The 22,865-nt window shown below is 43.8% G+C and overlaps 1 protein-coding gene across 1 annotated transcript in view; it reads right to left on the reverse strand.

Moving 5' to 3' along the window:
• The window catches only part of NSD2 (nuclear receptor binding SET domain protein 2), an 881,013-nt gene extending 859,655 nt beyond the window's left edge, over window positions 1–21,358 (reverse strand). The window contains exons 1-2 of the mRNA XM_085642559.1: window positions 20,978–21,358; window positions 8,051–8,661 (exon numbers count right to left, since the gene is read on the reverse strand). Coding sequence (XP_085498685.1) covers window positions 8,051–8,578 — 528 coding nt within the window. The 5' untranslated portion in view covers window positions 8,579–8,661; window positions 20,978–21,358. The remainder of the gene's footprint in view (window positions 1–8,050; window positions 8,662–20,977) is intronic.
• Between the last annotated feature and the right edge of the window lie 1,507 nt (window positions 21,359–22,865).

The following is a 22,865-nucleotide window of genomic DNA, read 5'->3' on the forward strand; positions in this document are numbered from 1 at the left end:
AATCTTACAGACGAAGCCCTTGAAGCGGGCTGGATTACTGCTCATGAGGCGCAGTTCCTTAATACAGCATTTCCCGTGATTCCGTACTTCTATGTATTGCCCAAGATACATAAGGGGGTGCTTCCTCCTCCTGGAAGACCCATAATTTCGGGAATAGGGTCTGTTTTGGAACCCCTCTCTACGTTTGTAGATTTCTTTTTGAAACCTTTGGTGAGAACCATGCCCACCTTTGTTGAAGACACTAAAGATCTGCTTCGTATCCTGGACGGGATGCCATTCGATGTTAATCAGGATATTCTAGTGAGTTTTGACGTCGAGTCATTATACACGTGCATCCCGCAGGATGAGACACTATCTACTGTCAAAATGCTCCTGGAGAGTGCATCGCTGCAGAGTCCCACACCAGTGGACTTTATTTTGACATGCGCCACCATAGCTATGAAGGAGAATTTTTTCAAATTTGAGGAGGATCTCTTTTTACAGATCTCAGGGACTTCTATGGGGAGTATTTTCGCACCATCCCTAGCGAATCTATACGTCCACCAGATCGAACAAACGGAGATCCTCTCTGTGACGAATCCGTTTCTAGGTCACATAGTGACCTGGAAACGGTATATTGATGACATTTTTGTCATCTGGAGGGGAACCTATGAGACCATTAATGATTTTCATACCTGGTTGAATAACCAGAACAGGTTTCTTAAATTTACCTGTGAGTTTTCAAAGGAGAGTATCTCTTTCTTGGACCTACGGATTAAACCGAGGAATGGCAACCTTAGTACTGAACTATACAGGAAGCCAATGGCACGGAACTCCCTTTTGCATTTCAAGAGCTACCATCCAAAAGCCCTTCGGGAGAACCTCCCTTTCGGGCAATTCCTTCGTATTCGTCGGAATTGTTCTGAGGTAGCGAAATATCAGGAACATGCCACCCTCCTATCCACACAATTGCAGGAGAGACAGTACCCCAAAACAATCATAAAGAAATCCATGAAGAGAGCCAGAAACAACCACAGGGAAGCTCTGCTCGAGAAGAGGATACAGAATCCTTTGGAGGAGAACAAAAGGATTACCTGTGTCAATACCTTCTGCAATTATTCCAATGCACTCAAGAAGAGTATCCTTAGGAACTGGAGGTTTCTAAAATTAGAGGGCAGTTCCTTACCCCCTCCCCTTTTTGCTTTTAAAAGGGGCTCTAATCTGAAAGATCGATTAGTACATACACGCCCGAGGTTGTTGAAAAACCCAGACACGAGCACACTTTGGGGGTTACCACCTGTTGTAGGGCACTTTCCATGCGGAAATTGTGCAGTATGCCCCCAGACTCAACACACCACTGAGGTAGAGATAGGGACGAATAGACCTTGGTCCCTCAAAACCCACACAAACTGTAACAGCGAACGAGTGATTTACTTGATAAAATGTCCCTGCAATAAAAACTATGTAGGTATGACATCACGAAAAGTAAAAGAGAGGATATCGGAACATAAGAGTACTATCCGATGTAAAAAGAGTGCTACCAAACTCACTAACCATTTTGTTTCAGTGGGACACAAAGAGACCGAGCTACAGTGGTTGGTTCTAGAACAACCACACATTCCAGTACATATCACTGACATTCAGAAATTCCTTCTGGTGAGGGAGCAGAGATGGGTACACAGACTTCATTCAGACACAGTGGGACTGAATGATGAAATCCCTTGGCTGTTATTATAAGATCATAATAAACCCTCATTTTTTTATAGAGTGCTTTTTCCCTTGGCTGTTGTTATAAGATCAAAATAGACCCTCACTTTTCATAGAGTGCGTTTTGACATGGATAACACATCCTTTTGAGGATACTATGATGAGACATTGGTTACAAGGATTATTGGTATCCCAAAATGGGAATGTGTTTTTCTTAATGATGGCCCTTATTGATATGCATACATGAAAGACTCTCCCTCACAAAGGGTTTCCTTTTCGAATTTGAATCTGACTTCTAGCACCTCTCTGAACAAGCGTGTGTGCTAGATGTTCCAATATATGCGCATTTGGTGAAGGTCCCATATCCTGGTGTGACATTATGGCTGTTGATGCACCTTGACGGCCATTGAACTTAACCATGTAATTAGCTTATTCATGCTCGTGCGGTTGAAGTACGATGGGGTGCTTCATGATCACTGTGCTTGCACTCGCAATTGACACGAGATCACCAATGCGTGTCTTCTTCCTCACGCACGCTCCATGCAAGTTCGTTTGCATTGTATTCTTCGCGCATGCGCAGTATCAACTCATACGCATTCGCGTACACTATATGCTCCGCGCATGCGTGGTAACATCTAACACGCATTTGCTTCAGTTATCTAGTGTTCCTTTATCGCGCATGCGTGTAATGCCCTGACAGGCAGTGCCCTGGACAGCTGAATTGGCGCGCCGCACCTGCAGGCATTTACATTGAGATAAGCTATTTAAAACCTCACGAGTGCGTCCGTCGGCACCTCCGGTCTTACCTCAATGACCGCCCTGGGGTACCGACGGATAGGTGAGTGCTCTGTTTGTTTTTTCCAGTCTACTAGGTGATGACTTGATTTCATTGTTGTCTGCTCCATAGACACTATTACTATTCTGGAATAACTGACTCTATGGTACTTTCAGGAGTTCTAGGAGATTACTTTATTTATTATTTTTTATGCTTTGTGTATCAGGATATTCAGTACATTTAACCTGGTATTATGACAAAGTCTTCTTTTGAATTTTTTATTTACATTTGAGTGCCTGGGCTCATGAGACCTGAGACACTCTTACAATGGCTATTTTGTCTTTTGCATTTGCTTATACTAATGTATTTGGTATATGTGACTCTCTAATTTGTTGTGACAATTTCCATTAGAGTCACTTACCAGATGTTGGGAGTGTGTGTTTTCTATATTTTTCTATATGCTTTTCTCACCTATTGGGATGGCACAATTTCCACCCTAGGTGGCAGCAATTGTTACAAAGTGTCTATAGTTGAGGTACATTTGAATGATTCCTGTAACAACGGTTTATATATCATATATGTCTTTGCATTTTGGGATTGGATGAATTTCTCTCAGGTTTTTAACTTAGCTTTTGAAGAGGAAGGTTTTTTCAGGTATTACCTGTTTTTTCTTTTTCCTACTATTTCTTTCTTTTTAGAGCGGGGCCCCTTTCCCTGAGTTGAGACCAGGTTGAGGTGAGGGCTGTACCCACTATTTATGGGTAAGTGCAATTCAAAACAAACAGTACTGAATGCCACACAGCATTAGTGAATGCTTATTGTTGGTCATATAAATTTATTTTGACCTGTAGCTGAGCCTGTTTTACACATTGGGTCTTTGTCTTTTTTCTAAATTTCTCCACAGGTATCCGGTTTTGATTGCTGTATCAACTTGACCGGTGCGGTAGGAATTTTTATCTGCACCCCACTTCGGTATAATTTACACACACGTTTTTCTCACTGAAAACCACAGCAGTAATTTAGGTCCTGATGAAAGCCCAGATACTATCGATCGTCTAAGGGCAGAAACATGTTGACCATATTTGCTTTGGACAATAGCATAATGTCAATTTAATTTATGCAATATTGCCATCTTGCTTTTTAAATATGACAGGGGTTCCCTACTATTAAAGAACTTTTGGGTACCCTTAGCCATTTTTAACTCACACATATGATTTTACTGCTGACTATTAGGATTTCTCACCTCGTTCTATGGGTAATATTTCATCCAAGACAATATTTGTGAGAGATCAGGTGACAATCCTCCTTTGGTGCTCCTTCTATGCCAGTGACCGGATCACTGCTTTATGAACTGGTCCGGCTGGATGGAGTATACAGACCCAGATGATAAAAACAATTAACCACCTTAAGTGATTGATGGGTCCTGGTGAAGGGAGTGCTCTCCAATAGAGTTGTCATTTGAGTATGGGGTTTGTTTAGACGTCTTTGTGTAACTCTTTGGCTCTATTTCTGATCCAGGTTGTATTAGTGTGTTGATCATGAGAGCCACCTTTCTCTCACCATTTGCTCTGTACTTCGAGTAAGATTGATGGTAATCCATGCTCTGCTCGTGGCCAGGTTTGATTTGGTCTGTTGCACTTCAGTCCACTTATCACCTTTGTGCTGTCCTTTATAAGACCCCCAGTTCCTGTTGTTTTTGTGTATAACTTAGTAGTAGGGGAGTGGTACTTGGGCAGGTCTATAAACTATATTCCCTTAGACCCTTTCTCACTAGGATTATTGATACCATTTGAATATTCGCAAAACTTTCTCCCCAAAAAAACATTCATCCACCTTAGTTCCATTTGACACTTTTGCGGTGAGAGAGTAAAAAAAAAGGGTGAGGGGGTGGGGGGGGGGGGGGGGGGGGGGGAAACACAGTCCTAAAACACACATTTCCCATGCAATTTTCATAGGAATGGCAGACACTGCACCAGCCACCAACGCTGAATGGAATTACACTAAATTGTCATAAAGATAGATCTTTACCCAGAAAGCGTGCTTTTTGTGATCTAGTGTAAATCAGTTAATAGTTTTTGACAAATTAAGGTTCAATGTTAATAGATGTCTGACCAATTGGGTTTATGGGAGTAGACGGCACCCATTTTCAAAATAGAGTGATCCGATTGGCTATGGGGCCTTTTTCTTTTGTTAGCCAACTCGCCCACACAAGTCGGAAGAGAGCTTGCACTACGATCAACCATCTACACTATGAAAAGAAATGTTTCAGACGCCATTACATGACATAAGGACTCTGTCCCCATGTCCTCAAAATGTAAAAAAAAAAAAAGGTAAGGTATAATTGGGCTGGGGTAGGGGTACCACAACCACTAGACCTTATGAGGGTTCCCAGAGAACCCCTGGGGCAAATATATAAAAAATACTTTTTGGGGGTTGCTAGGATTGCAAGGGACTCTTGCGGGAGCAGTGCAACGCCCCCTTGCTCCGGAGAGTCTACAGGATCCCTTGGGGTAGACCAGACCTCGCAGATTTCCACTGTGCGAGGCGGGGGCGCCACACATGACATGTTGGACCCATCGCCTGGCCGCTGTCAATAACCTGCAGCCAATCTCAATCTGCGCATGGCCAAAGCAGGACGATGGGCATACGTGGTGGATTTGGCACAACCTCTGCACCAAACATTGCGACAGCTAACCCCACCAGCTACAATATCACCAGGCAAGACAGTCAAGACAAGAACGGAGGTGGAGATGCTATCATATTCAAAGATACCACCAGCTGCACCACCTTCACGGACAATCCCACCAGGTACATGGAAGACATTACATTCAAGATACACCCCACACCCAACTTCTTTCTAGTGGGAACCCTCACATACAGACCATCAGGATCCCGCTCAAATTTCAGCAGCAGACATCACACCACTCATCAACACCAGCACATTCATCCTCCTCAGAAACCTTAACTTTCACCTAAAAGACCACCCAGACAAATTCTATGGCCCTTCTAGAAAACCGCAGCTTCACCCAGCACGTTACCCAAACCACCTACACTGCAGGATACATATTAAACCCAACTGCCCCCTAGTCAGCTTCAACATACCCATCCAGTACCACCAGAGACCTACCACTACTGGAACAGCCCGCTACAGCTGGAAAAGCTTCACAGAAAAAGACTACGCATCCACGCTCTTTGCACACAGGCCCAAGCACACCAGCAACTAGCCAAAAAGCATCATGAAGCACAATAGCTGGATCACTGCATGCACAAACACCCTGGCTGCCCATAAGCTCAATTACATGGCATGAGCACGGCCACAGACCAGTTGGTACACAAAGGAACTGAAGCACATGGTTAGTGTTTCTAGCCTTGAACTATGCCTTCAGGGCAGCAATGGGTGTGGCGAACACTGAGTTCAAATTTACTATTCTGACTCCAGTCGAAATATTTGGGGAACGGGCAACGTACACAAATTATTCCAAGAGGTGTATTTGCTATTCGAACTCCAGTACTGAAGTATTTTAGGGAAAGTTATACATCCCCACCACCAAAAAAAATTGGGGGTGGGGAGGTGAAAAGTAGCACTTTAGAACAACATAAACTTCTGCCCTAAGAGTGCAAGGGTGCAGCTCAGGGCAACAAACTAAGAATACCATTTCAGTCTGACTAAATGGAGTGCAAATGGAGAACAATTCAAGACACCACAGATAAAGAAATCTTCAAATACGCCCCAAGATGCTACCATCAGCAGATATAGAATACCAAGGGCACAGCTCTTCCAGATCGCATGGACGCTGATACTAACAGCACTATGGTAATATTCATCATCAAAAATGTAATCGATTCACCTACGGCAACATCAACCCCTCAAGACTTTTGTAACAAACTTTCTAAATTCTTCAGCAACAAAATAATTCATATCCGACAAATTCGACCCTCAACCGGCCCAGTCACCGTTTCAGCTCAACTTCCAGTCAAAGCAGGAGAACGAATCCTAACCTAATGGACTGCCATCACCACTGTCCAAACCGCTACCACTATGAAGACCATTTATTTCAGGGCCCCATCTAACCCTTACCCTCACCACAACTTCACCAAACGACGCCTACTATCAGCAAAGCCACTGTTATGCCCTTGCTCAAGAAACCACCGGCTGTACCAGCCACATTTCACTACAGACACATCTCCCTCCTACCTTACCCAAGGGAACAGAGAAAGTAATAAATTGACACTTCACCAACCACCAGCTCTTCGATGCCACGCAGTATGGATTCAGGATCAAAAAGTACAGAAACAGCACTCATCGAAGCAACAGACGACATCCGCATGAGGAGACACTGAAGCCCTCATTCTTCTTGATCTCGCTGCACCAGTTGACATGGTCTCTCACCCCTTCCTCATCAGGTACTCATGTGAGATTGGAATCCAAGGAACCGCTCACCGCTCCTTCTTAACAGACAGAAAGCAAGCCGTCAGCCTAGCACCTTATTTATTGCCATAGGACTCCAACTGGTGGCCAGCCGCACTCTGATCCAAACCCAGCACCCCCCCCTCAGGAACCTCAACATCATCATCGCCAGCAAGCTGGATATGACTGCAAAAGTCAATTGCTTCCACACCATAAAGATGCTGGAGAAGTTCTTCTAATGGTTTCAAAGCAACACTACAAAACTGTCACTCATGTCCTGGCCACCAGCTAGTTGAACTACAGAAACACTGCTTACACCGGGATCACCAAGCAACTCACCAGTAGGCTACAAACCATCCAGAACTTGGAAGCCAGACTCAAGCTCAACCTCCCACACAGAACTCACATCACACCACACCTGAAGCAGCTACACGGTCTCCCGATACACACATGTGCCAACTTCAAACTCCTTACAAACTTATTAAAGGCACTAAACAACTTAGGCCCCACTTCCTTGAACAGTCGCATATCCTTCCACCAAGACACCTCTTCTCCATAGGACTTCTACTGCCACACATCCCACTCATGTACCAAATCAGGAGGACAGGCGTTGTTTAGCATTGCACCTAAAGCATGAACGAACTTCCTACTTCATATTAGAACCTCCTCCTCTCTTCTTGAATTCCACAAGAAGCTGAAGATAACGCTTTTCAATTAACCAACCTACCATAGGCAGGTGTACGCACACACACCTGCTAGGTGTCACGATAGTATTGCAGGTGATAGCATGCTTTACAAATACACAACACATGGTGGAGAAAATATCTACTGCTGATGTTTGGAGACATCCTAGCAGTAATGGAGTTACAATGGTGTTCAAATCGACCTCTGAAGATATATTGTTTGTAGAACAGAAAAAGGATTTAAGAAAGTGTAAAAACAAAAAAAAGTATGACTTTTTTTCCAGCAGATGAAATATCAGAGTACATGCTTTTATAGGTGGATTTTAACTGGCAGAAGCATTAACTTTTTTTTCAATTCAATCAAACACTAAATCAGAGGACCATGTTTAAAGAATGGATTAACAGATATGGGAAAGTTAAGGTATTATCAAGAGCAGCCTATAGAGGAGGAGCCCAATACATTACAAATTACTTTAATATATGTTATAGAAACCATACCTCTTCAGCAACACCAGACAGCTTTGATGCTAATGTGGATTGTATGAGACAATCATCCAGTATGGAGTCATACTGTATACTTCTTTTCCTGCTCCTTCTTTCCTTTTCAGGTTTTTCAGCTTCTTCCAATTGCTGGATATCCAATTCGTTGTCTCCACATATTGAGGACTCAAAAAGAGGCTTCCCATTCATGTACGTTTTGGTAATTTTCAGCTTGATCTCTGGCGAGCCATTCTTAACAGGGGTGGTACTTGGTGGAGTTTCAATCGGCTTTATTTCCGGAGCCTCAAACCGTACTGTGGCTTCTTCAGCACCCGACTCCCCATTAAGAACACAAGTTGTAAGATCTTTTAACTTCTCAACTGGAATAAATGGCAATGTATCTTGGGTGCTCAATTTTTGTATGACACTATCGTGCAAGGAGGCGGAAATTTGTGCTTTGCTCAGGTACACCGAACAATCACGACTGACTTCAGTATGCTGGATTTTCAGAGCAGAGTTACCCAAAATCTGGGGGACCGGTTTCATTTTGAGGTGTACTGCTGAAATTTGTTGTGTGATCTTTACTTTGGACCCAATCCGTCAAATCCAGGTGTTTCAGACTAATTAAACTGAAAACAAAAGAAGACTAACATAAACATAAAAAGAATCAAAACAAAATTAGCAACTCATTGATTGCGTATAAAAATCACTGAAGTTAGCTACACTACAAACCATGGCTACTTCCTCTCAAATATTAACTTTAAAAAGACGCTGCAAACTTTTACCCGCTATTTTGATACAGGCTGGATTCAACCCAGAGGATCTCAAAATAGGTTCCCACACAAATTGAACAAGCATTTACAATGCAATGGTCTCTGCATTGTTAAAGTTAGAGCTATTGGAATTGCTCATAACCCCCACCACAAAGCTTCAACACAACACTTAACCAGCACTCTGAACTGCTACCCAAGACAGCACAGATATTCCACATGGGATTGGATTATGCCGCGCCTATGTTTTTTTTACCAATAGTATACAGCATAGCAGATGCTGTGCAGCATGGCAAAAGGGAAAAAATGCAGTGACAGTCATGTACATGCATCACCATGCTTGTGCATGCGTACCAAATGATACAGGTGCCTTTTTTATTTACCAATGAGATGGATTGATGAAAAAATAACAGGAGCGTAAGATCAAACCTTTTTTTACTTCAAAATCTTTCAAAAGAGGAGCCGGTCATTTAGAGGATGGGGGATGCAACAGAATAGAACACAAGGCAAAGGGAGAAGCACATAGGTGAGAGATGCACACAGACAAGAAAGGAATATCGAGAGTGGGGCAGAAATGTACATGGGCAAGAAAGAGAAACACAGAGCTGTGGCAGAGAATCACGAGCGCAGGTGGTGTTTGAAAAGCACATGGTCAAGAGAAGCACACAGACAAGAGAGCAACACTAGCACAGGAGTGGGAAGAGAAACAAACAGGCAAGAAAAAAAAAACACACCGAGTAGGTGGCAGAGAAGCATATCGGCGAGAGACGAATACGGTGAGCTGGGTCCAAAAAGTACACAAGATCTTGCAAAGAACATGCAAACCATTATAGGTTTGGAACAATTCACGCCCCTTCCAGTATAAATCCAGTACTTGCCATGCTTGTGCAGTAGGCTGAAACCGCCAACAGCACAAGCTCCCACTGAAAAATGGAAGTTGGTACATAACCCTGTACCATGTGGCAGGCACCTCAAGGTGCCGGTCACATGATGAAGGGATGTTAAGGAGGCACTATAGGTGCCCCCCGCAGGCCCAAATGCAGAGGGCCTGGTTGCAAGGGGGCCCTACTAGGGGCCTCACAAAGTCTGTTTCCGAAAGCCAATCCATGTCAGAAAGGCCAACATGGATTGGCTGTTGGAAACAGCCATCATAATCGCAACAGCGAAAACACCATCCTTAAGGGATTTTGGTACTGTTCCGATTGACCGACGGGCTCTTGGAGCCTGTCGGAACAGAGTGTCGGAACATTGTCGATTCCCTTGCCGGTTCAAACTCCAACCGCCAATGCTGCGGTCGAAGTTTAAACCTACCATGTTAGTCGGAAAGCCTCCATACAGGGGTCAGTGGCTTTCTGACCGACATCGTAATTAGGCCCTTAGTCGCGACATGGGGAACCCTAAATTGGCAAGCGTATGGCGCAAGACAGGCTAACCAGTAAAAATAAGAAGCTCAATGTAGTGATTATCATCTTCCTGAATGACCACTGGCCCAAGTGGCAACAAGACTTTGAGAGGTTCAGAGAGCGCCGCTTATCATTTGAGTGGTGTAATCTACTTTTGAGGGCCAGAGTTTGCCAGAAGCAACATTTCTACCATGTCTTCACAGTGGGCAACATACAATTTAAGTGAACTAAAGGGAGCATGTTTTTTACTTTCAAACAACAGGGAATTCAAAATAATTGCTCACCACACATCTGAAAACAAATTATAAACAGAGTAGAACGTAGCAGAGAAAGAAAACGGAAATCAGTTCTTGTACACTGCATAGAAGTGTGATAAATTCAAGAAACTAAAGAAAGAAAAAAATTAGAAAACAATGAGTCAAGGTGCGCTTTAAAATTCTCAGGGTTTCATAATGTTACTAAAACATCTAAGCTTATGCAAAAGGAATATCAACCGGACTAAAGTATCAAAAAAGAAAATAAGCATTGTTAAAGGCAATAGGTTTGTCTTAAATGGGCCAATGCATGTAAACACTTACAAATGCTATGAACATTTTACAAACATTGCATGCAGTTTTTTTGTCTGTTTTTTATCACAATAAATCCTACCCTATAGACTTTGCCTGTGCTGGAAAAAGTAGCAAAAACGATTGCTTTGAATTTATAGATTGTCTATAGAAGATAAAGAAGTAAATGAGATAACTGGATATTCAGTTGTAGAATAGTTCCTCATGCTTTTAACCTTTTCTTGAAAGGTGAATCATAAAACAAGTAGCCACTAGCATGAGGTGAGAGTAATACACATTTGGCCAGAGCCAAAAACCCACACTATTTATGTGTTTGTTAAATATTGGTAATCATGAGTCTAATACATAGCTGTGCTGTCAAGCCAGTCCTAGAATCGTGGTAAAGACCCGAAAAACAAACAGCCACATATAGAATTAAACTAGTGCAAAAAACAAGTGAAAACCAAATGTAGACGCCAAATCAACAAAGCAAGGCAACAATAAGCATTGCCAACCCTCAAGATTGAAGCATAACATAACATGTATTTATAAAGCGCACGCTCATCCGTAGGCCTCTTGGCACTAAATAACAGATGTTTATTGTTACCCAACTCGATGGTACTAATTTGAGCGACCTCAGAAGGATGAAAGGCTGAGTGGATCTGCCTGAATTTGAATCTGTGACCATGAGGTCGAACACAGGCCCCTACGGTTGTCCACTAGGCCACCAAACCAAGCACTATGTTTAAGAATAGAAACAAATGAAGAAATCCGCAACACTGAGGCTGAACCAAACCAATACCTGTAGGGACTGGACAGTCAATCAGGGCCGGACTGGCCATAGCGGGCACCGGGCGTTTCCCCGGTGGGCTGCTAGGGTGGGGGCCGGTTTTGGGCCCCTGGGGGCCGATTTTGTTACTGGGGGTCCGCATTATCGGCCCCCTGTAACAAAATCGGTTGAAACCGGTCCTCGCAAACTGCTCGGCTGCACCCACCTCACCCCAGGGGGCGCCAGCCGAGCAGTTTGCCAGGGCCGGTTTTGGTTCCCAGTCCGGCCTTGCAGTCAATGCATGGATGTTGCAGAGTGGAGCTGTCAAACTATACCAATACACAAACATATCTGTTGCTGCCGTGCCTTCCTACAAGTAGTCAAAAAGTAAACTACTGGCCTGCTACTTCAGATTCAATTCCGTGAAGTACTACCAACTCATGCCCCCCCTCTCCCCAACTGCCAAGGATTTGAAGATTCAGAAAATCTTAACAGACTGTCGCAATCATCTGTTTAAAAACGTAATCATGCTCCGCTTGGAGAAGACAGAATATGAAATTGCTCTTCCTCCAAGAGAAAATGCTGCCTTAGCCACAGGAGTTTGGAAAGAGTAACTAGGTCACATCATCTTAGTCAGTAATATTGGGGGCATGAAGGAAGAAGAAATTAGATTTCCCAACAGGCAACAGGTGCACCCGATTAACATGAGCAGAGGAACCAATGAGAAAGGAGGATTTTGGAGTGTAAGAGGTGGGCCACCAAATGAACACTATTCTTGTTAGAAGCGAAGTTTTGAACCGCAAGCCACAAATTAAGTAAACGCTGGACTATGCTCAGGTGTCTCTTATGCATCTGCTGTATTCATCTGTTACTGGCACAAACATTTTGATGTAGATTTCGAATTGTAAAACTGAGAATAAAGACATTATAATTTGCTACTTTACACCAACAGCCTACTATTCAAACATTTATCATTTTATAATTGAAATTATCTCAACAGGCTCCCTATACTCTTTGGCCAGAGTCATTGGAATTCTGTGATTTTGCAACCGTGGCGTTTAAAGCATAACTCTGGATTCAACACATTTGTGACATAATGCATCATATGCATAATCTGCAGATTTTAACAAAAAAATGTTTACTCAAACGGATCAAAAGTTACTAAGACATGGCAACACATTTTGCTACACTGTGGATTGGCCTTCACTAGGATGGACTGGTCACCGTTCAGTCGCTTATTGACGCATCTTAGCCTTTAACTGGTGCTAATGGGGTAAATCCTGTGCACAGACATTTTTACCGTGTGGAAAAATGCCAAAATAATGAAGTCATCCTATCAGAAAAAAGTGCAGCAGTTAAGCTGTATAATTCCAGTAGCCTCGCGTTTGGCATGTACCATGCATGCTGCCGAGGTCAGAGCTCCCATAATGCACATCTATTAAGACCCACGGGAGGAAACTGGGAGGGCTGCATACTAATAAAAGTTGAAAGATCAAGAGGAGACTCGAGGCGGGAAACTGCTGCAGCCAGAAAGCGCCATCGATGCAGGTGACTCAAGAGCAGCGACTCGAGGCGAGCATGACTCAGGCGTGACACACATGCCCCTTTGTGAAGGGTTACTCACACCTCTGACGTGGACAGGAAATGGGAGAGTGCACCGATTTCTGTTCGGATTTCACTCGTAATCTTTTTTTGGCAGTGGCTTTGTTTATCTGCTGACAGGAGAGCTGCTGGTTTCCGGCAAGCTATTACCGAGATTCATAAACACCCGGCTCAAGATTTATCCAGTATGGGAGGACAAAACAAGCACACCACTGCCTTTCTCTGAGGCGAAGCAGAAATGCCTCGGAGAAAAACAGCGGCTGTTTCGGATTCGGGGCATGTTTTTCTTTACTCTCCTCTTGCCATTGGCTGGAGGAGATAATTAGAAAAGTAGCAAAAAACACGCCCCCGAATCCGAAAAGGACGGGGCCTGTTCGGAGAGACAAAGACTCTTCTCCAATGGCTGGCCAGCATTCAAGAGGCCAGCCAATGGAGAAGAGGAGAGAAGAGGGGCGGGTTCAAGCCCCTCTTCTCCAAAACATTAAATCTTGGAGCGAGACTGCGCAAGCGCAGCCTTCGAGCCGAGACCTAAAAAGCAACCATGTTGCCAGCATTAGCAAGCTCTTGATCTCCCCTCACCCCTATCAAAGAAAGGTTTTGTTCAGACATTAAGACATCTATTCAATCTTTCATCTAGGACTGAACCTGTATTTGACAAATTTAAAACTGCCCGCGTGAAAACAATTTCTACGATAAAAATTGAGGTATAAGAAGTCCCTGGATTATGATGATCTCAATAATTTTAGACCCATTTCACAACTATGTCTACTCAAGATTACTTTCACACTGTTTTACAGACAAATTTGAACAGTTAAAAAAAGAGTAAATAAGCGAAACTTTAGTGATGTGGTAAATACCGGGCACAATCAAACATACATCAAAAATATATTTGGGTTTCAAAAAGGAGACATTACCATAGCAGTACCTTGCATGAAGGTAACAGCTTTGTGATTAGCTGCACTCCTTGTGAAAGAGCTGAAAACCATCACTTACAGTTAAATTGCTGTAGTGGGCTGACCCACTGCCCATCCTGTAGTAGGAGGAAGAAAATGTGAATGGGAGCAGGCTAATGAAATAAAATGGCTGGGTGAAATTCCCCAGATGTATATTATAATAAGTTGGTCTTGGATAACGAAAACCGTAACCATTAAAGAAGTCTTTGGCTTTTGGGTCCATGTGGATACATATTACAGGTGACGAGAAACACTGCGGTATTCATGGAGCACTTGACATCTATGATAACAAGTTTGTTGTGTTGTTCTTGCAAGCAAATTTTTTTTTTTGCCAAAGTTGCATGTTTGTAAATTAGCTGTCCTATATCAACACTACATTTTCTAGCCATATTAGAAGAGAGCTGTGATCCACCAGCATCAGTAGTTTACTGAATTATATCTTCTGGGCCCCCTACAAGCAAGCTTCATGCCGAGAAGGGTGCCAAGAATGGTGCTGGATTACCAGAGGAATAAAGTGGATGTAGGCTGGACCAGCACACTGACCCTATTTGATTTATCAACTAAGCTCAACAGTTAGAAGTCTGCTCATCCTTTGGCATCTGAGAGAAGCAGAGTCCAGGACCTTGCATTAAATAAACGGGTATCAAAAATGTCTTGCACAAGATTTCAATTATTTGTAGATTTATCTCACCAGTCTGCCTTCAAACTAGTTGAGGGGAGTTCAACAAGATTTCTTCACCTCTCCCCTCCTTTTTAGGTCTCGCCTGACCCAGCGCATGCGCTGGCCTGGCAAGACATTTAGTAGGTGGGTTTAGAAAGTGCTACCCACCTTTTTGTGCTGGCGACAAGCTACAGTGCACGATGGCATGCACGCGCACAGCTGCTCCCCGCATTCCCCCCTCCCTTCTCGCCCAGCCATCTCCTGCGCCAGCCTTCAGCACCATACCCCTCCCTCCGCTGCTGCGCGCGCATCCCTAGCGTGCGTCATCGCGATCACTTTCGCTTTAAGAGTGATCGCGATCAGGGATTGTCAGTGTGTAAGGGGTACTTCAGAGTGCCCGCCCCGCTCTTCTCCCTCCACCGCTCCAGCCTTTGAATTTGTCTGCCCTGCCACCCAACCACTGAGTCCTCAACTGTAGGGGCAATCTTATTCCAGTAGTCGGTTCCCACCACACTATTCAGAAGAGTTGCACTCGCCTCTCCCATTATGCGCATTTGACTGCATCGCCATTCCAAACGGGTCTCCCAACTTCTATGGCAGAACCAGACACACATGCAGTACATTGAATATAGCGATTGTTGATACTTTTTACTTTTCCCATATGTTACATGGCTGGTCTTAAGTCCATAAGAACGGAAGGGTAGTGAACAGGGAGATTTGGCACAGTGTTAATGTCAGACAAGAGGACCAACAGCCATGTTATATTAAATCTCTTCAAATCAGAGTGATTAATGTGCCACTAAATTCTCAGCACTTCTAACAACTTTTGGACACATGTCCCACTTCAGTCCCAGATGTCAGTAGTCTTTGCCTGCTGCTAGATTCTGAACTCCCACCATAGCCCCAGAAACGTGATGTGAAGGTAGCTCCAATTTACTGTTGCCTTTACCATTGTAGTTTGCCCTTTCCCACTTTCTAACAATGTAATGGCTGCAAACACATTTGTAGCTAGTGGATAGGAGTTTTGGCCTATTGGGGGTCACCCTAACTAAGGCATTAGTCTGTAAAGTGTTCAGAACATGGCAGCCTCGTTGCCCTTAAGTGAGGAAGTTTGTCTAGGTCTTTTTCAGATAGTACATCGTTCAGTGGCTTCCAATGAAACGGCATTGCGAAATGTGCAGTCAACTGCAACGGATCTCTGTTCCTCAACAATAAATTCCATTTTTCTTAGCTCTGCGCTACCCAGTCTTTCAGTTCTCCTTTTTGTTGCTCTAAACGTTGATACTACGAAGCCACCATCTCAGATTTTGCAAGCTGTGACAACAAGGTAATGAAGCAATCATTATATGAACCTACTTAGACAAACGTACATCTTCACAGTGACGAAACCAACATTTGATGAAAGTTCTTCCAATAAGTGTGAAATATCCAAACCACATCAGGCACCCACAAAAACTGCACCAAAGCCATTTCCTCAATGCTGAGTTAAAGAGAGCAGTGGGCGGTTGTGGGATTAAGAACAATCTCTTTATGTGTAGCAACAATGGCTCCCCACATACCGGAGAATACTATTAACGTCTAAGGAAACTAATCTAGAACGCTAATAAAGAATCCTCAGTTCTGACTCAATCTGGATTTGCCTTGGAACCAGATTCACAGGCTGCAACTGATAAAGAACTGGGCAATTTATAAAACCTTTGACCGTGATAAATGGGCTTCCACCTCGCCCTTTAAAACACCAATTATACAGGCTGCCAATTGAAAAAGGGATTTGGTTTAAATCCAGTAAAATTACGTGCTAGAGGTACCAGTTTGATCTTAGGGGCAAAATATTTAGTTTGTATTCATGTCTGAATGTTATTCTTCAAATTCAGTGTTAAGGAGTGTTCGTGGATATTTAGATAATCACACAAATGTTAAGTTAAAACCATGGCTTTAAGTAGCATGGGTCCCTCAGGCTCCAAGACTCAGCAGTAGTTAAAAGCCAACATTGAAACAGGACCTATATTGTCCTTCGTTTTACAGGGCAAACATTGATAGATTTCTGAACAATGGCTGTCCAAACCGTTAAGACAACCAATGTCAGAGAGAGCTCCTGCCACGTCTTACATTTTTAGCCTAATTTACTTTCTCAAGAATATTTGGTTTTAGGTTGTTGTTTTTCTGTAGTTTTCTGTTCACGCAGCATGTTATTTTTTAATAGCGCTTACTGTGAGCTAGGTCGCCTGTAGGTGTACGGGTCAGGTTGTGGGTGGGCAATTATAAAGCTGTGTTTTAACTGTACATTTTACAGATAATACAGTGCATTGAATTTGTGTAGAATTTACATCAAGATTTTACTCTATGTCTGCAGGTCATATTTTTCTATAAACAATTGCTGGGAATTTCACAAAAACCAGTGGAACTTTTTTTTGCCATAAGTGTGCTCAGCTAAAGAGGCAAAATAGAAGCCTCGTTACATTTGAGATCTCTAGAGTTTTGGCTCAAGACAGGCAGGAGTTTCTCACAGTACCAGCCAGTGGGCACTGTGGGAATGTGTGTAGATCCAGTTATTCTGTAGATCGCACAGAGAAATGGTCATGAATGCCAATTATAGGGGATGGTGAAGTGAAAGATGCAAGGAAGTGTACTTAAATTCCTAGTTAAAATAGTTTTTAGGGTCTCTCAGAATTTAAAAAAAACAGATCAATATTACAATCCTTTATTATGTTCAATAGTCAGGCGATGGTACAGTTGCCACGTTTCAGTCACACAAACACTTTGCCGCTTTTTCAGCCTATTTTTGACCATATTGTTTTATCTCACAATCCCTCTAGATCCGGTGTGATTTCAGATTACGTTTTCAAATACATAGGCAAACTGCCAATTTCCGTCATCCCATGAATATTTGTTGGAAGGAGACTACATTTTGTTTGGTTACCCCCCAGCAGATATTTTCAGTAATATGTTGTGTTCACTTCTCAATACTGCACTCTGCACGTTGATCGGCTGTCTTCTTAGGTTACTTCCAAGCAACCTAAGAAGATCGACTGTCACTCTGTCGACTATCATGGGTTCAACTTGAGGACTACAGTTGACTCGCTTTATGTCTTGTGCACGATTTGAGCTCTATATCTGCCCATCCAATCACGTGGAGGAGACTTACCAAAAAATGAGTCTCCTCTGAATGTTATTATTCAACGACAGATACCCCTGTATTAGAGGAGTGACCACATCTTATTACTGAAGATATTTGCTCCTGGGTGACCAAACGAAATTTTGCTCCAAGCAACAAATTTATGAGGGGGCAGAAATTGCCCTACACGTATATACTTGAACAAGCAATCAGAAATAGCCTTGAAAATGCATCAAAGTGTTGTAAAACACATGGGCTATACCATGTCCTGAATATCAAATATAATATAGGATTGTACAATTACCAGTGTTTTAACTTGAGACCCTGAAAACTATCCATAAAAATGTAAATTATACATATTATGATTGTATAATTATCTACATATCACTAAACTATGTATGCTGAATAGCTTCACACTGAATTTGAAGAATAAAATTAAGACCTCAAGGAGAATTGCATATTGGGCCTCTAATATACACACCAAACAGCCGTCTCTAACACTGCTGTACTTTTTTTATATTTCAAGAGAGTGGTTACTGTCACTATGGAGAGCATTGTGCACAGGACTATAGCTCTGCAATTACCTTTACCAATTCCCCAAATAAGTTTAAATCCCCTTGCTTTGTAGCTAGTGTACACTTGGCACGTTTTCTAGCTGATAGCCACTTCAACAGTCCAATTACGCCACTATATCCTTCTGGGCAGCAGATCACACTATAAATGGTATTAACATGAGTGGAGCAAACTGTGGGAGCTGGGACAGTTAAGTGGCAGACTATGGAAAGCGGGAATGGCAGAGTGGCATATTGTGGTTAAAGGAGGGGGGACAGAGAGACAGACTGTGGTTAAAGGGGGCGGACAGAGAGACAGACTGTGGTTAAAGGGGGGCAGAGAGGCAGACTATTAAGGGCAGGGGCAGAGAGGCAGACTGTGGAAAAGAGGGTAGGCCAGAGAAACAGACTGTGCGAAAAAGTGAAACAGAGAGACAGACAATGGGAAAGGGGTGGAGGAAAGACTGTGTGAAAAGGGTAAGTGTGGAGAAGAAAACACACTGAGAAAAGGAGACAGGGAGAAAGTGGGACTAGGTGAAAGACAGTGGGAAGAGGTAACGTGGGAATAGGTGACAGACAGTAGGAATAGGTGACAGACAGTGGGAATAGCAGTAGTTGAGGAACTCAAAACAACACTGGATCAGGAAAGCTCTGCTGCTATACTACTTCTCGACATTAGAGCAGCATTTGACACGGTGGACCATTAAACTTTGCTAGATAGACTGCTGGAATTGGTGTCTATGATAAATCCCTACAAAGGCTGACATCCTTCCTGGAAGGCAGCACATTCCAAGTTAAGGAATCTAACCTTCTCTCTCAGATAAAGCCGCCGCCTTGTGGAGTGCCACAGGGCTCCACGCAATTTAATGTGTACATAGGACCACTAGCACTGATAGTGCAGGAGTTTGATGTCTCGATGATATCTTACGCCGATGCCACCCAGTTGGTGTTCTCCCTAGACCCCAGATCCAACTATGATTACGATAGCTTAGCACCCTGCATGGAAAGGGTTGTGGATTGGATGACTAATAGCAGTCTAAAGCTGAACGAGCATAAAACGGAGCTTATGGTCCTCAGGAACATCGCAGTCCCCAGGCCTCTGATCATCTGGCCCAACTGCCTAGGTACCCCACCCACCCTGAAGAAGTTATCAAAAATCTTGGTTTCTGGGTTGACAAGGATCTAACAATGGTGATTCAAGCCAAGTAACTAGCTAGCACATGTTTTGGTCTACTTAGAATGCCCCGCAAAGTTCTGGAGCGTAACCCCATACTGCTCAGAAAGACAGTAGTCCACTCCCTGGTCACATCATGTCTGGACTACGTAAATTCACTCTTTTTAGGTGCACCAAAGTAAGTTATCAATAGACTCCAGGTGGTCCAGAACGCGGCAGCAAGGCTGCTGTGCAAGATCCCAAACCAGGAATCAGCCAGAAAGCATCTTGAAGCACTTCACTGGCTTACAACATTGACTAGAATTAAGTTCAAGACACTCTGTATGACACACAGAGTGTTACACAACAAGGGCCAGGGGAAAATCAGAAACCTGCTGGTCCCCTATATCTCAAACAGAAGCCTCAGGTCCAGCTCCGAACGGCTAATAAGAACTACCAGAATCAGGAGAGCAAGATGGGGAGGTAGATTCTTTACTCATCTAGCTACCAAGCTATGGAACTCACTGCCACGGAAATCTAGATTCCTGGAAACTGAAGAAGCCTCCCGGAAATCGACCACAACGTGGCTCTTCTGCCAGTATTACTAATCCACTTCTATCCCTTTCCAGCATTGGTCTCTTTGCGCTGGGAAGCCTTTGGGCAGCAATGTGCTCTACAAATCTCTCAAATCAAACCAATGAATAGGTGACATACAGGGGGAATAGGTGACAGACAGTATGTGGGAATAGGTGACGTAGAAATAGATGACAGAGTATGTGGGAATAGGTGACCGACAGTGAGAACAGGTGGCAGACTGTGGGAACAAGTGACGTGGGAATATGTGACAGACTGTGGGAACAAGTGACGTGGGAATATGTGACAGACTGTGGGGAGGAAAGGAGTAGAGATATACATTGTGAGTGAATGTGAGAAAAGGTGACAGAGGCTGACTGTAGAAACGATGACAAAAACTACCTTTGGAAAAACAGCGGCGAGTTAAAGGGGAAGAAACACAGCGACGTGAATGCAGCTTGGGGGAAATAACGAACTCTATCGGCGTACATGCAAGACGGCAATATATGCCTGAAATGGACACGGGCGCGACCCAGAAGTGGACGTGGGCTGCGTACTCTGGTACAGAGGATGCCTGTCCGCTGAGCGCGCTCAAACATGGCCTCCCACCGTGGGGAGGCGGCATTGAGCTCAGTGGCACCCCGGCCCAGGGAGTAAACATAACCAACCACGCATGAGAAGGAAGGTCTCACATACCCTCCCCCACTCCCTATCCTATACCCCATAGCCTGCCTTCGTCTAGAGTCCATTGCCCTCTCTCTTCCATCCGCATTTCTTCACTTCCAGAACACGGACGCTAGGCTTGCCCCATCCCAGTGAACTCGCAGCGCATTGCCCCGAAGGTACTAACCTGTACGTGGCTCATCCTTGGGGCTATAGGTGGACAGTCGGCGCTTCCTTGGCCAGGAATCAATACAACAAAACCCGCGACTCCACAACCCTGCCCCGCCTCCTGCTCCAAGCAGCGCGAAAAAACCCAGCTTGCTGATTGGCCGAAGGCCGCGAGCGCGCGCCAACCGGCGCTTTCAAACGTGCCTTGCTGCTCGGTTCCTAGCCGGGATCCGCGCTGTGTAACGGAGGAGAGGAAGGCAGGTAGTAGGTAACTGAGCAGGGCTGTGGATTAAGCAAGTTAAAAACTTCTGAAGTGCTGGCTCGTGCACCTGGGCAGGAAGAAAGGAAGGCGCGTAAATTGCGAACCCAGCTGCTCTGGTGGAATCTGATGACGTAGTCTGCCGGGCACGCGCCCATTCTGACGTTTCCGAACCTTTGAATGGAGGATCCGGGCGGTTAGAGACGCAGCTTCCTCTGTGCAGTGAGCCGAGTTGCTCGGAGGGCGCTTACACGGTGGCGGTCTGTGTATGGATAGCAGCGTCATGCTATTGTCGTTGTTTATCTCTCAAGGTTGTCCTTATGGTGCTTATTGTGGGATTGGGAAATAGAAAGCAGAGGGGTTGAGATCCGAGAAGAGGCGGTTACCCGTCACCAACTGGAGGGGCGTTACCAGTTAAGAATCTGAGAGGTGTCTTATCTGTCACGAATCAGTGGTAAATAAACAGTAGTTGGAGGCGTGTATAAAGAAGTGATCGGATGGGGGTGTTAGTAGGTCACAGGAAAGTGTTGGGATTTAAGCGTCATGTGTGTTTTTTTTTGGGGGGGGGGTCATGATTTTTTTTTTTTCTCGATTTTTTTTTTGTCACAAGATGGCCAATTTTTCCCTCTGGTCGCATGCATCGAGAAGACCCCTTAAGGCCTTTTTTTTTTTTTTTAATCATAAGCCCCTAATTTATTTATTTTATATTTGTAATCAGCGTTGAAGTAAATTTGGTTTAGAGAATGCTAACCGAATTACCAAGGCCTGGAAAGCACATTATTCCGACAGTATTCTTGATTCAAGTTTTTTTTAAGGTGGCTGGAGCAGATTGAACGTAGTCAGCAGGTGACTTTGTTTAATTTTAAGGGATTCACAATTCAAGTCTAATTAAATGCTGGGCTTTGTAGGCATTTAAAGAAACTTTTTAAGTGTCTTCCTTTGGTAACTGTTGGCGTGTTTCGTTGCGATTAATATCCTTTTTTACTGCCCAGCTTGTTAGGCTGCATTTGTATTACTGATTTCTGACCGAAAACTTTGGTGTATCCCTTGAGGCCACTCAATACCTACTATTGATTTAAATTAATGTATTGATTCCAAAGGATCTTAGGAACGACCCGGTATTGCCAATCTTTCCCTGTGCTTTCTATTTTAAGGTGGTCTACATGGAAGAGAACGTTCTAATGCTTGCTTGCAATCTTGTCCTTGTTGACACTTCCTTATTTCTGCTAGTTTCTAAGAGTCTGTAGGTGTCATCTGCTGCCTGGAGTCAGTGGGAATCTCTTTATTCTGCAGTCACGTGTCCACCAATGAAACCAAATACTATCAGGGAGACTTCATTTACCATGATCCCTGGTTGCAGGAGGAGGGGCTAAGCTGTGCTATAAGGAGCATGGAGCTCCTTAAGGTGTGCTTGAGCCAAGATGTGGCCATCAGAGCATGAAAGAGACTGGACAATCCTCTGTGGCCTTAGGATAGAATAGAGGTTAAGGTACAGATATTTTCTTGCTGATATTGATTGCACAGATCAATGGTGACATAAGGTCTTGAGTGGTTTTATAGCACATAGATCTAGACTGCCGTGAACCCAAGGTCACAAGACTCGGAGCCCAATCAGTATGGGAATTATGGAGCTGCAACCAAGACACAC

Source organism: Triturus cristatus, chromosome 2_2 (genome assembly GCF_964204655.1).
Source record: "Triturus cristatus chromosome 2_2, aTriCri1.1, whole genome shotgun sequence".
In the NCBI taxonomy this organism is placed as follows: Eukaryota; Metazoa; Chordata; class Amphibia; order Caudata; family Salamandridae; genus Triturus; species Triturus cristatus.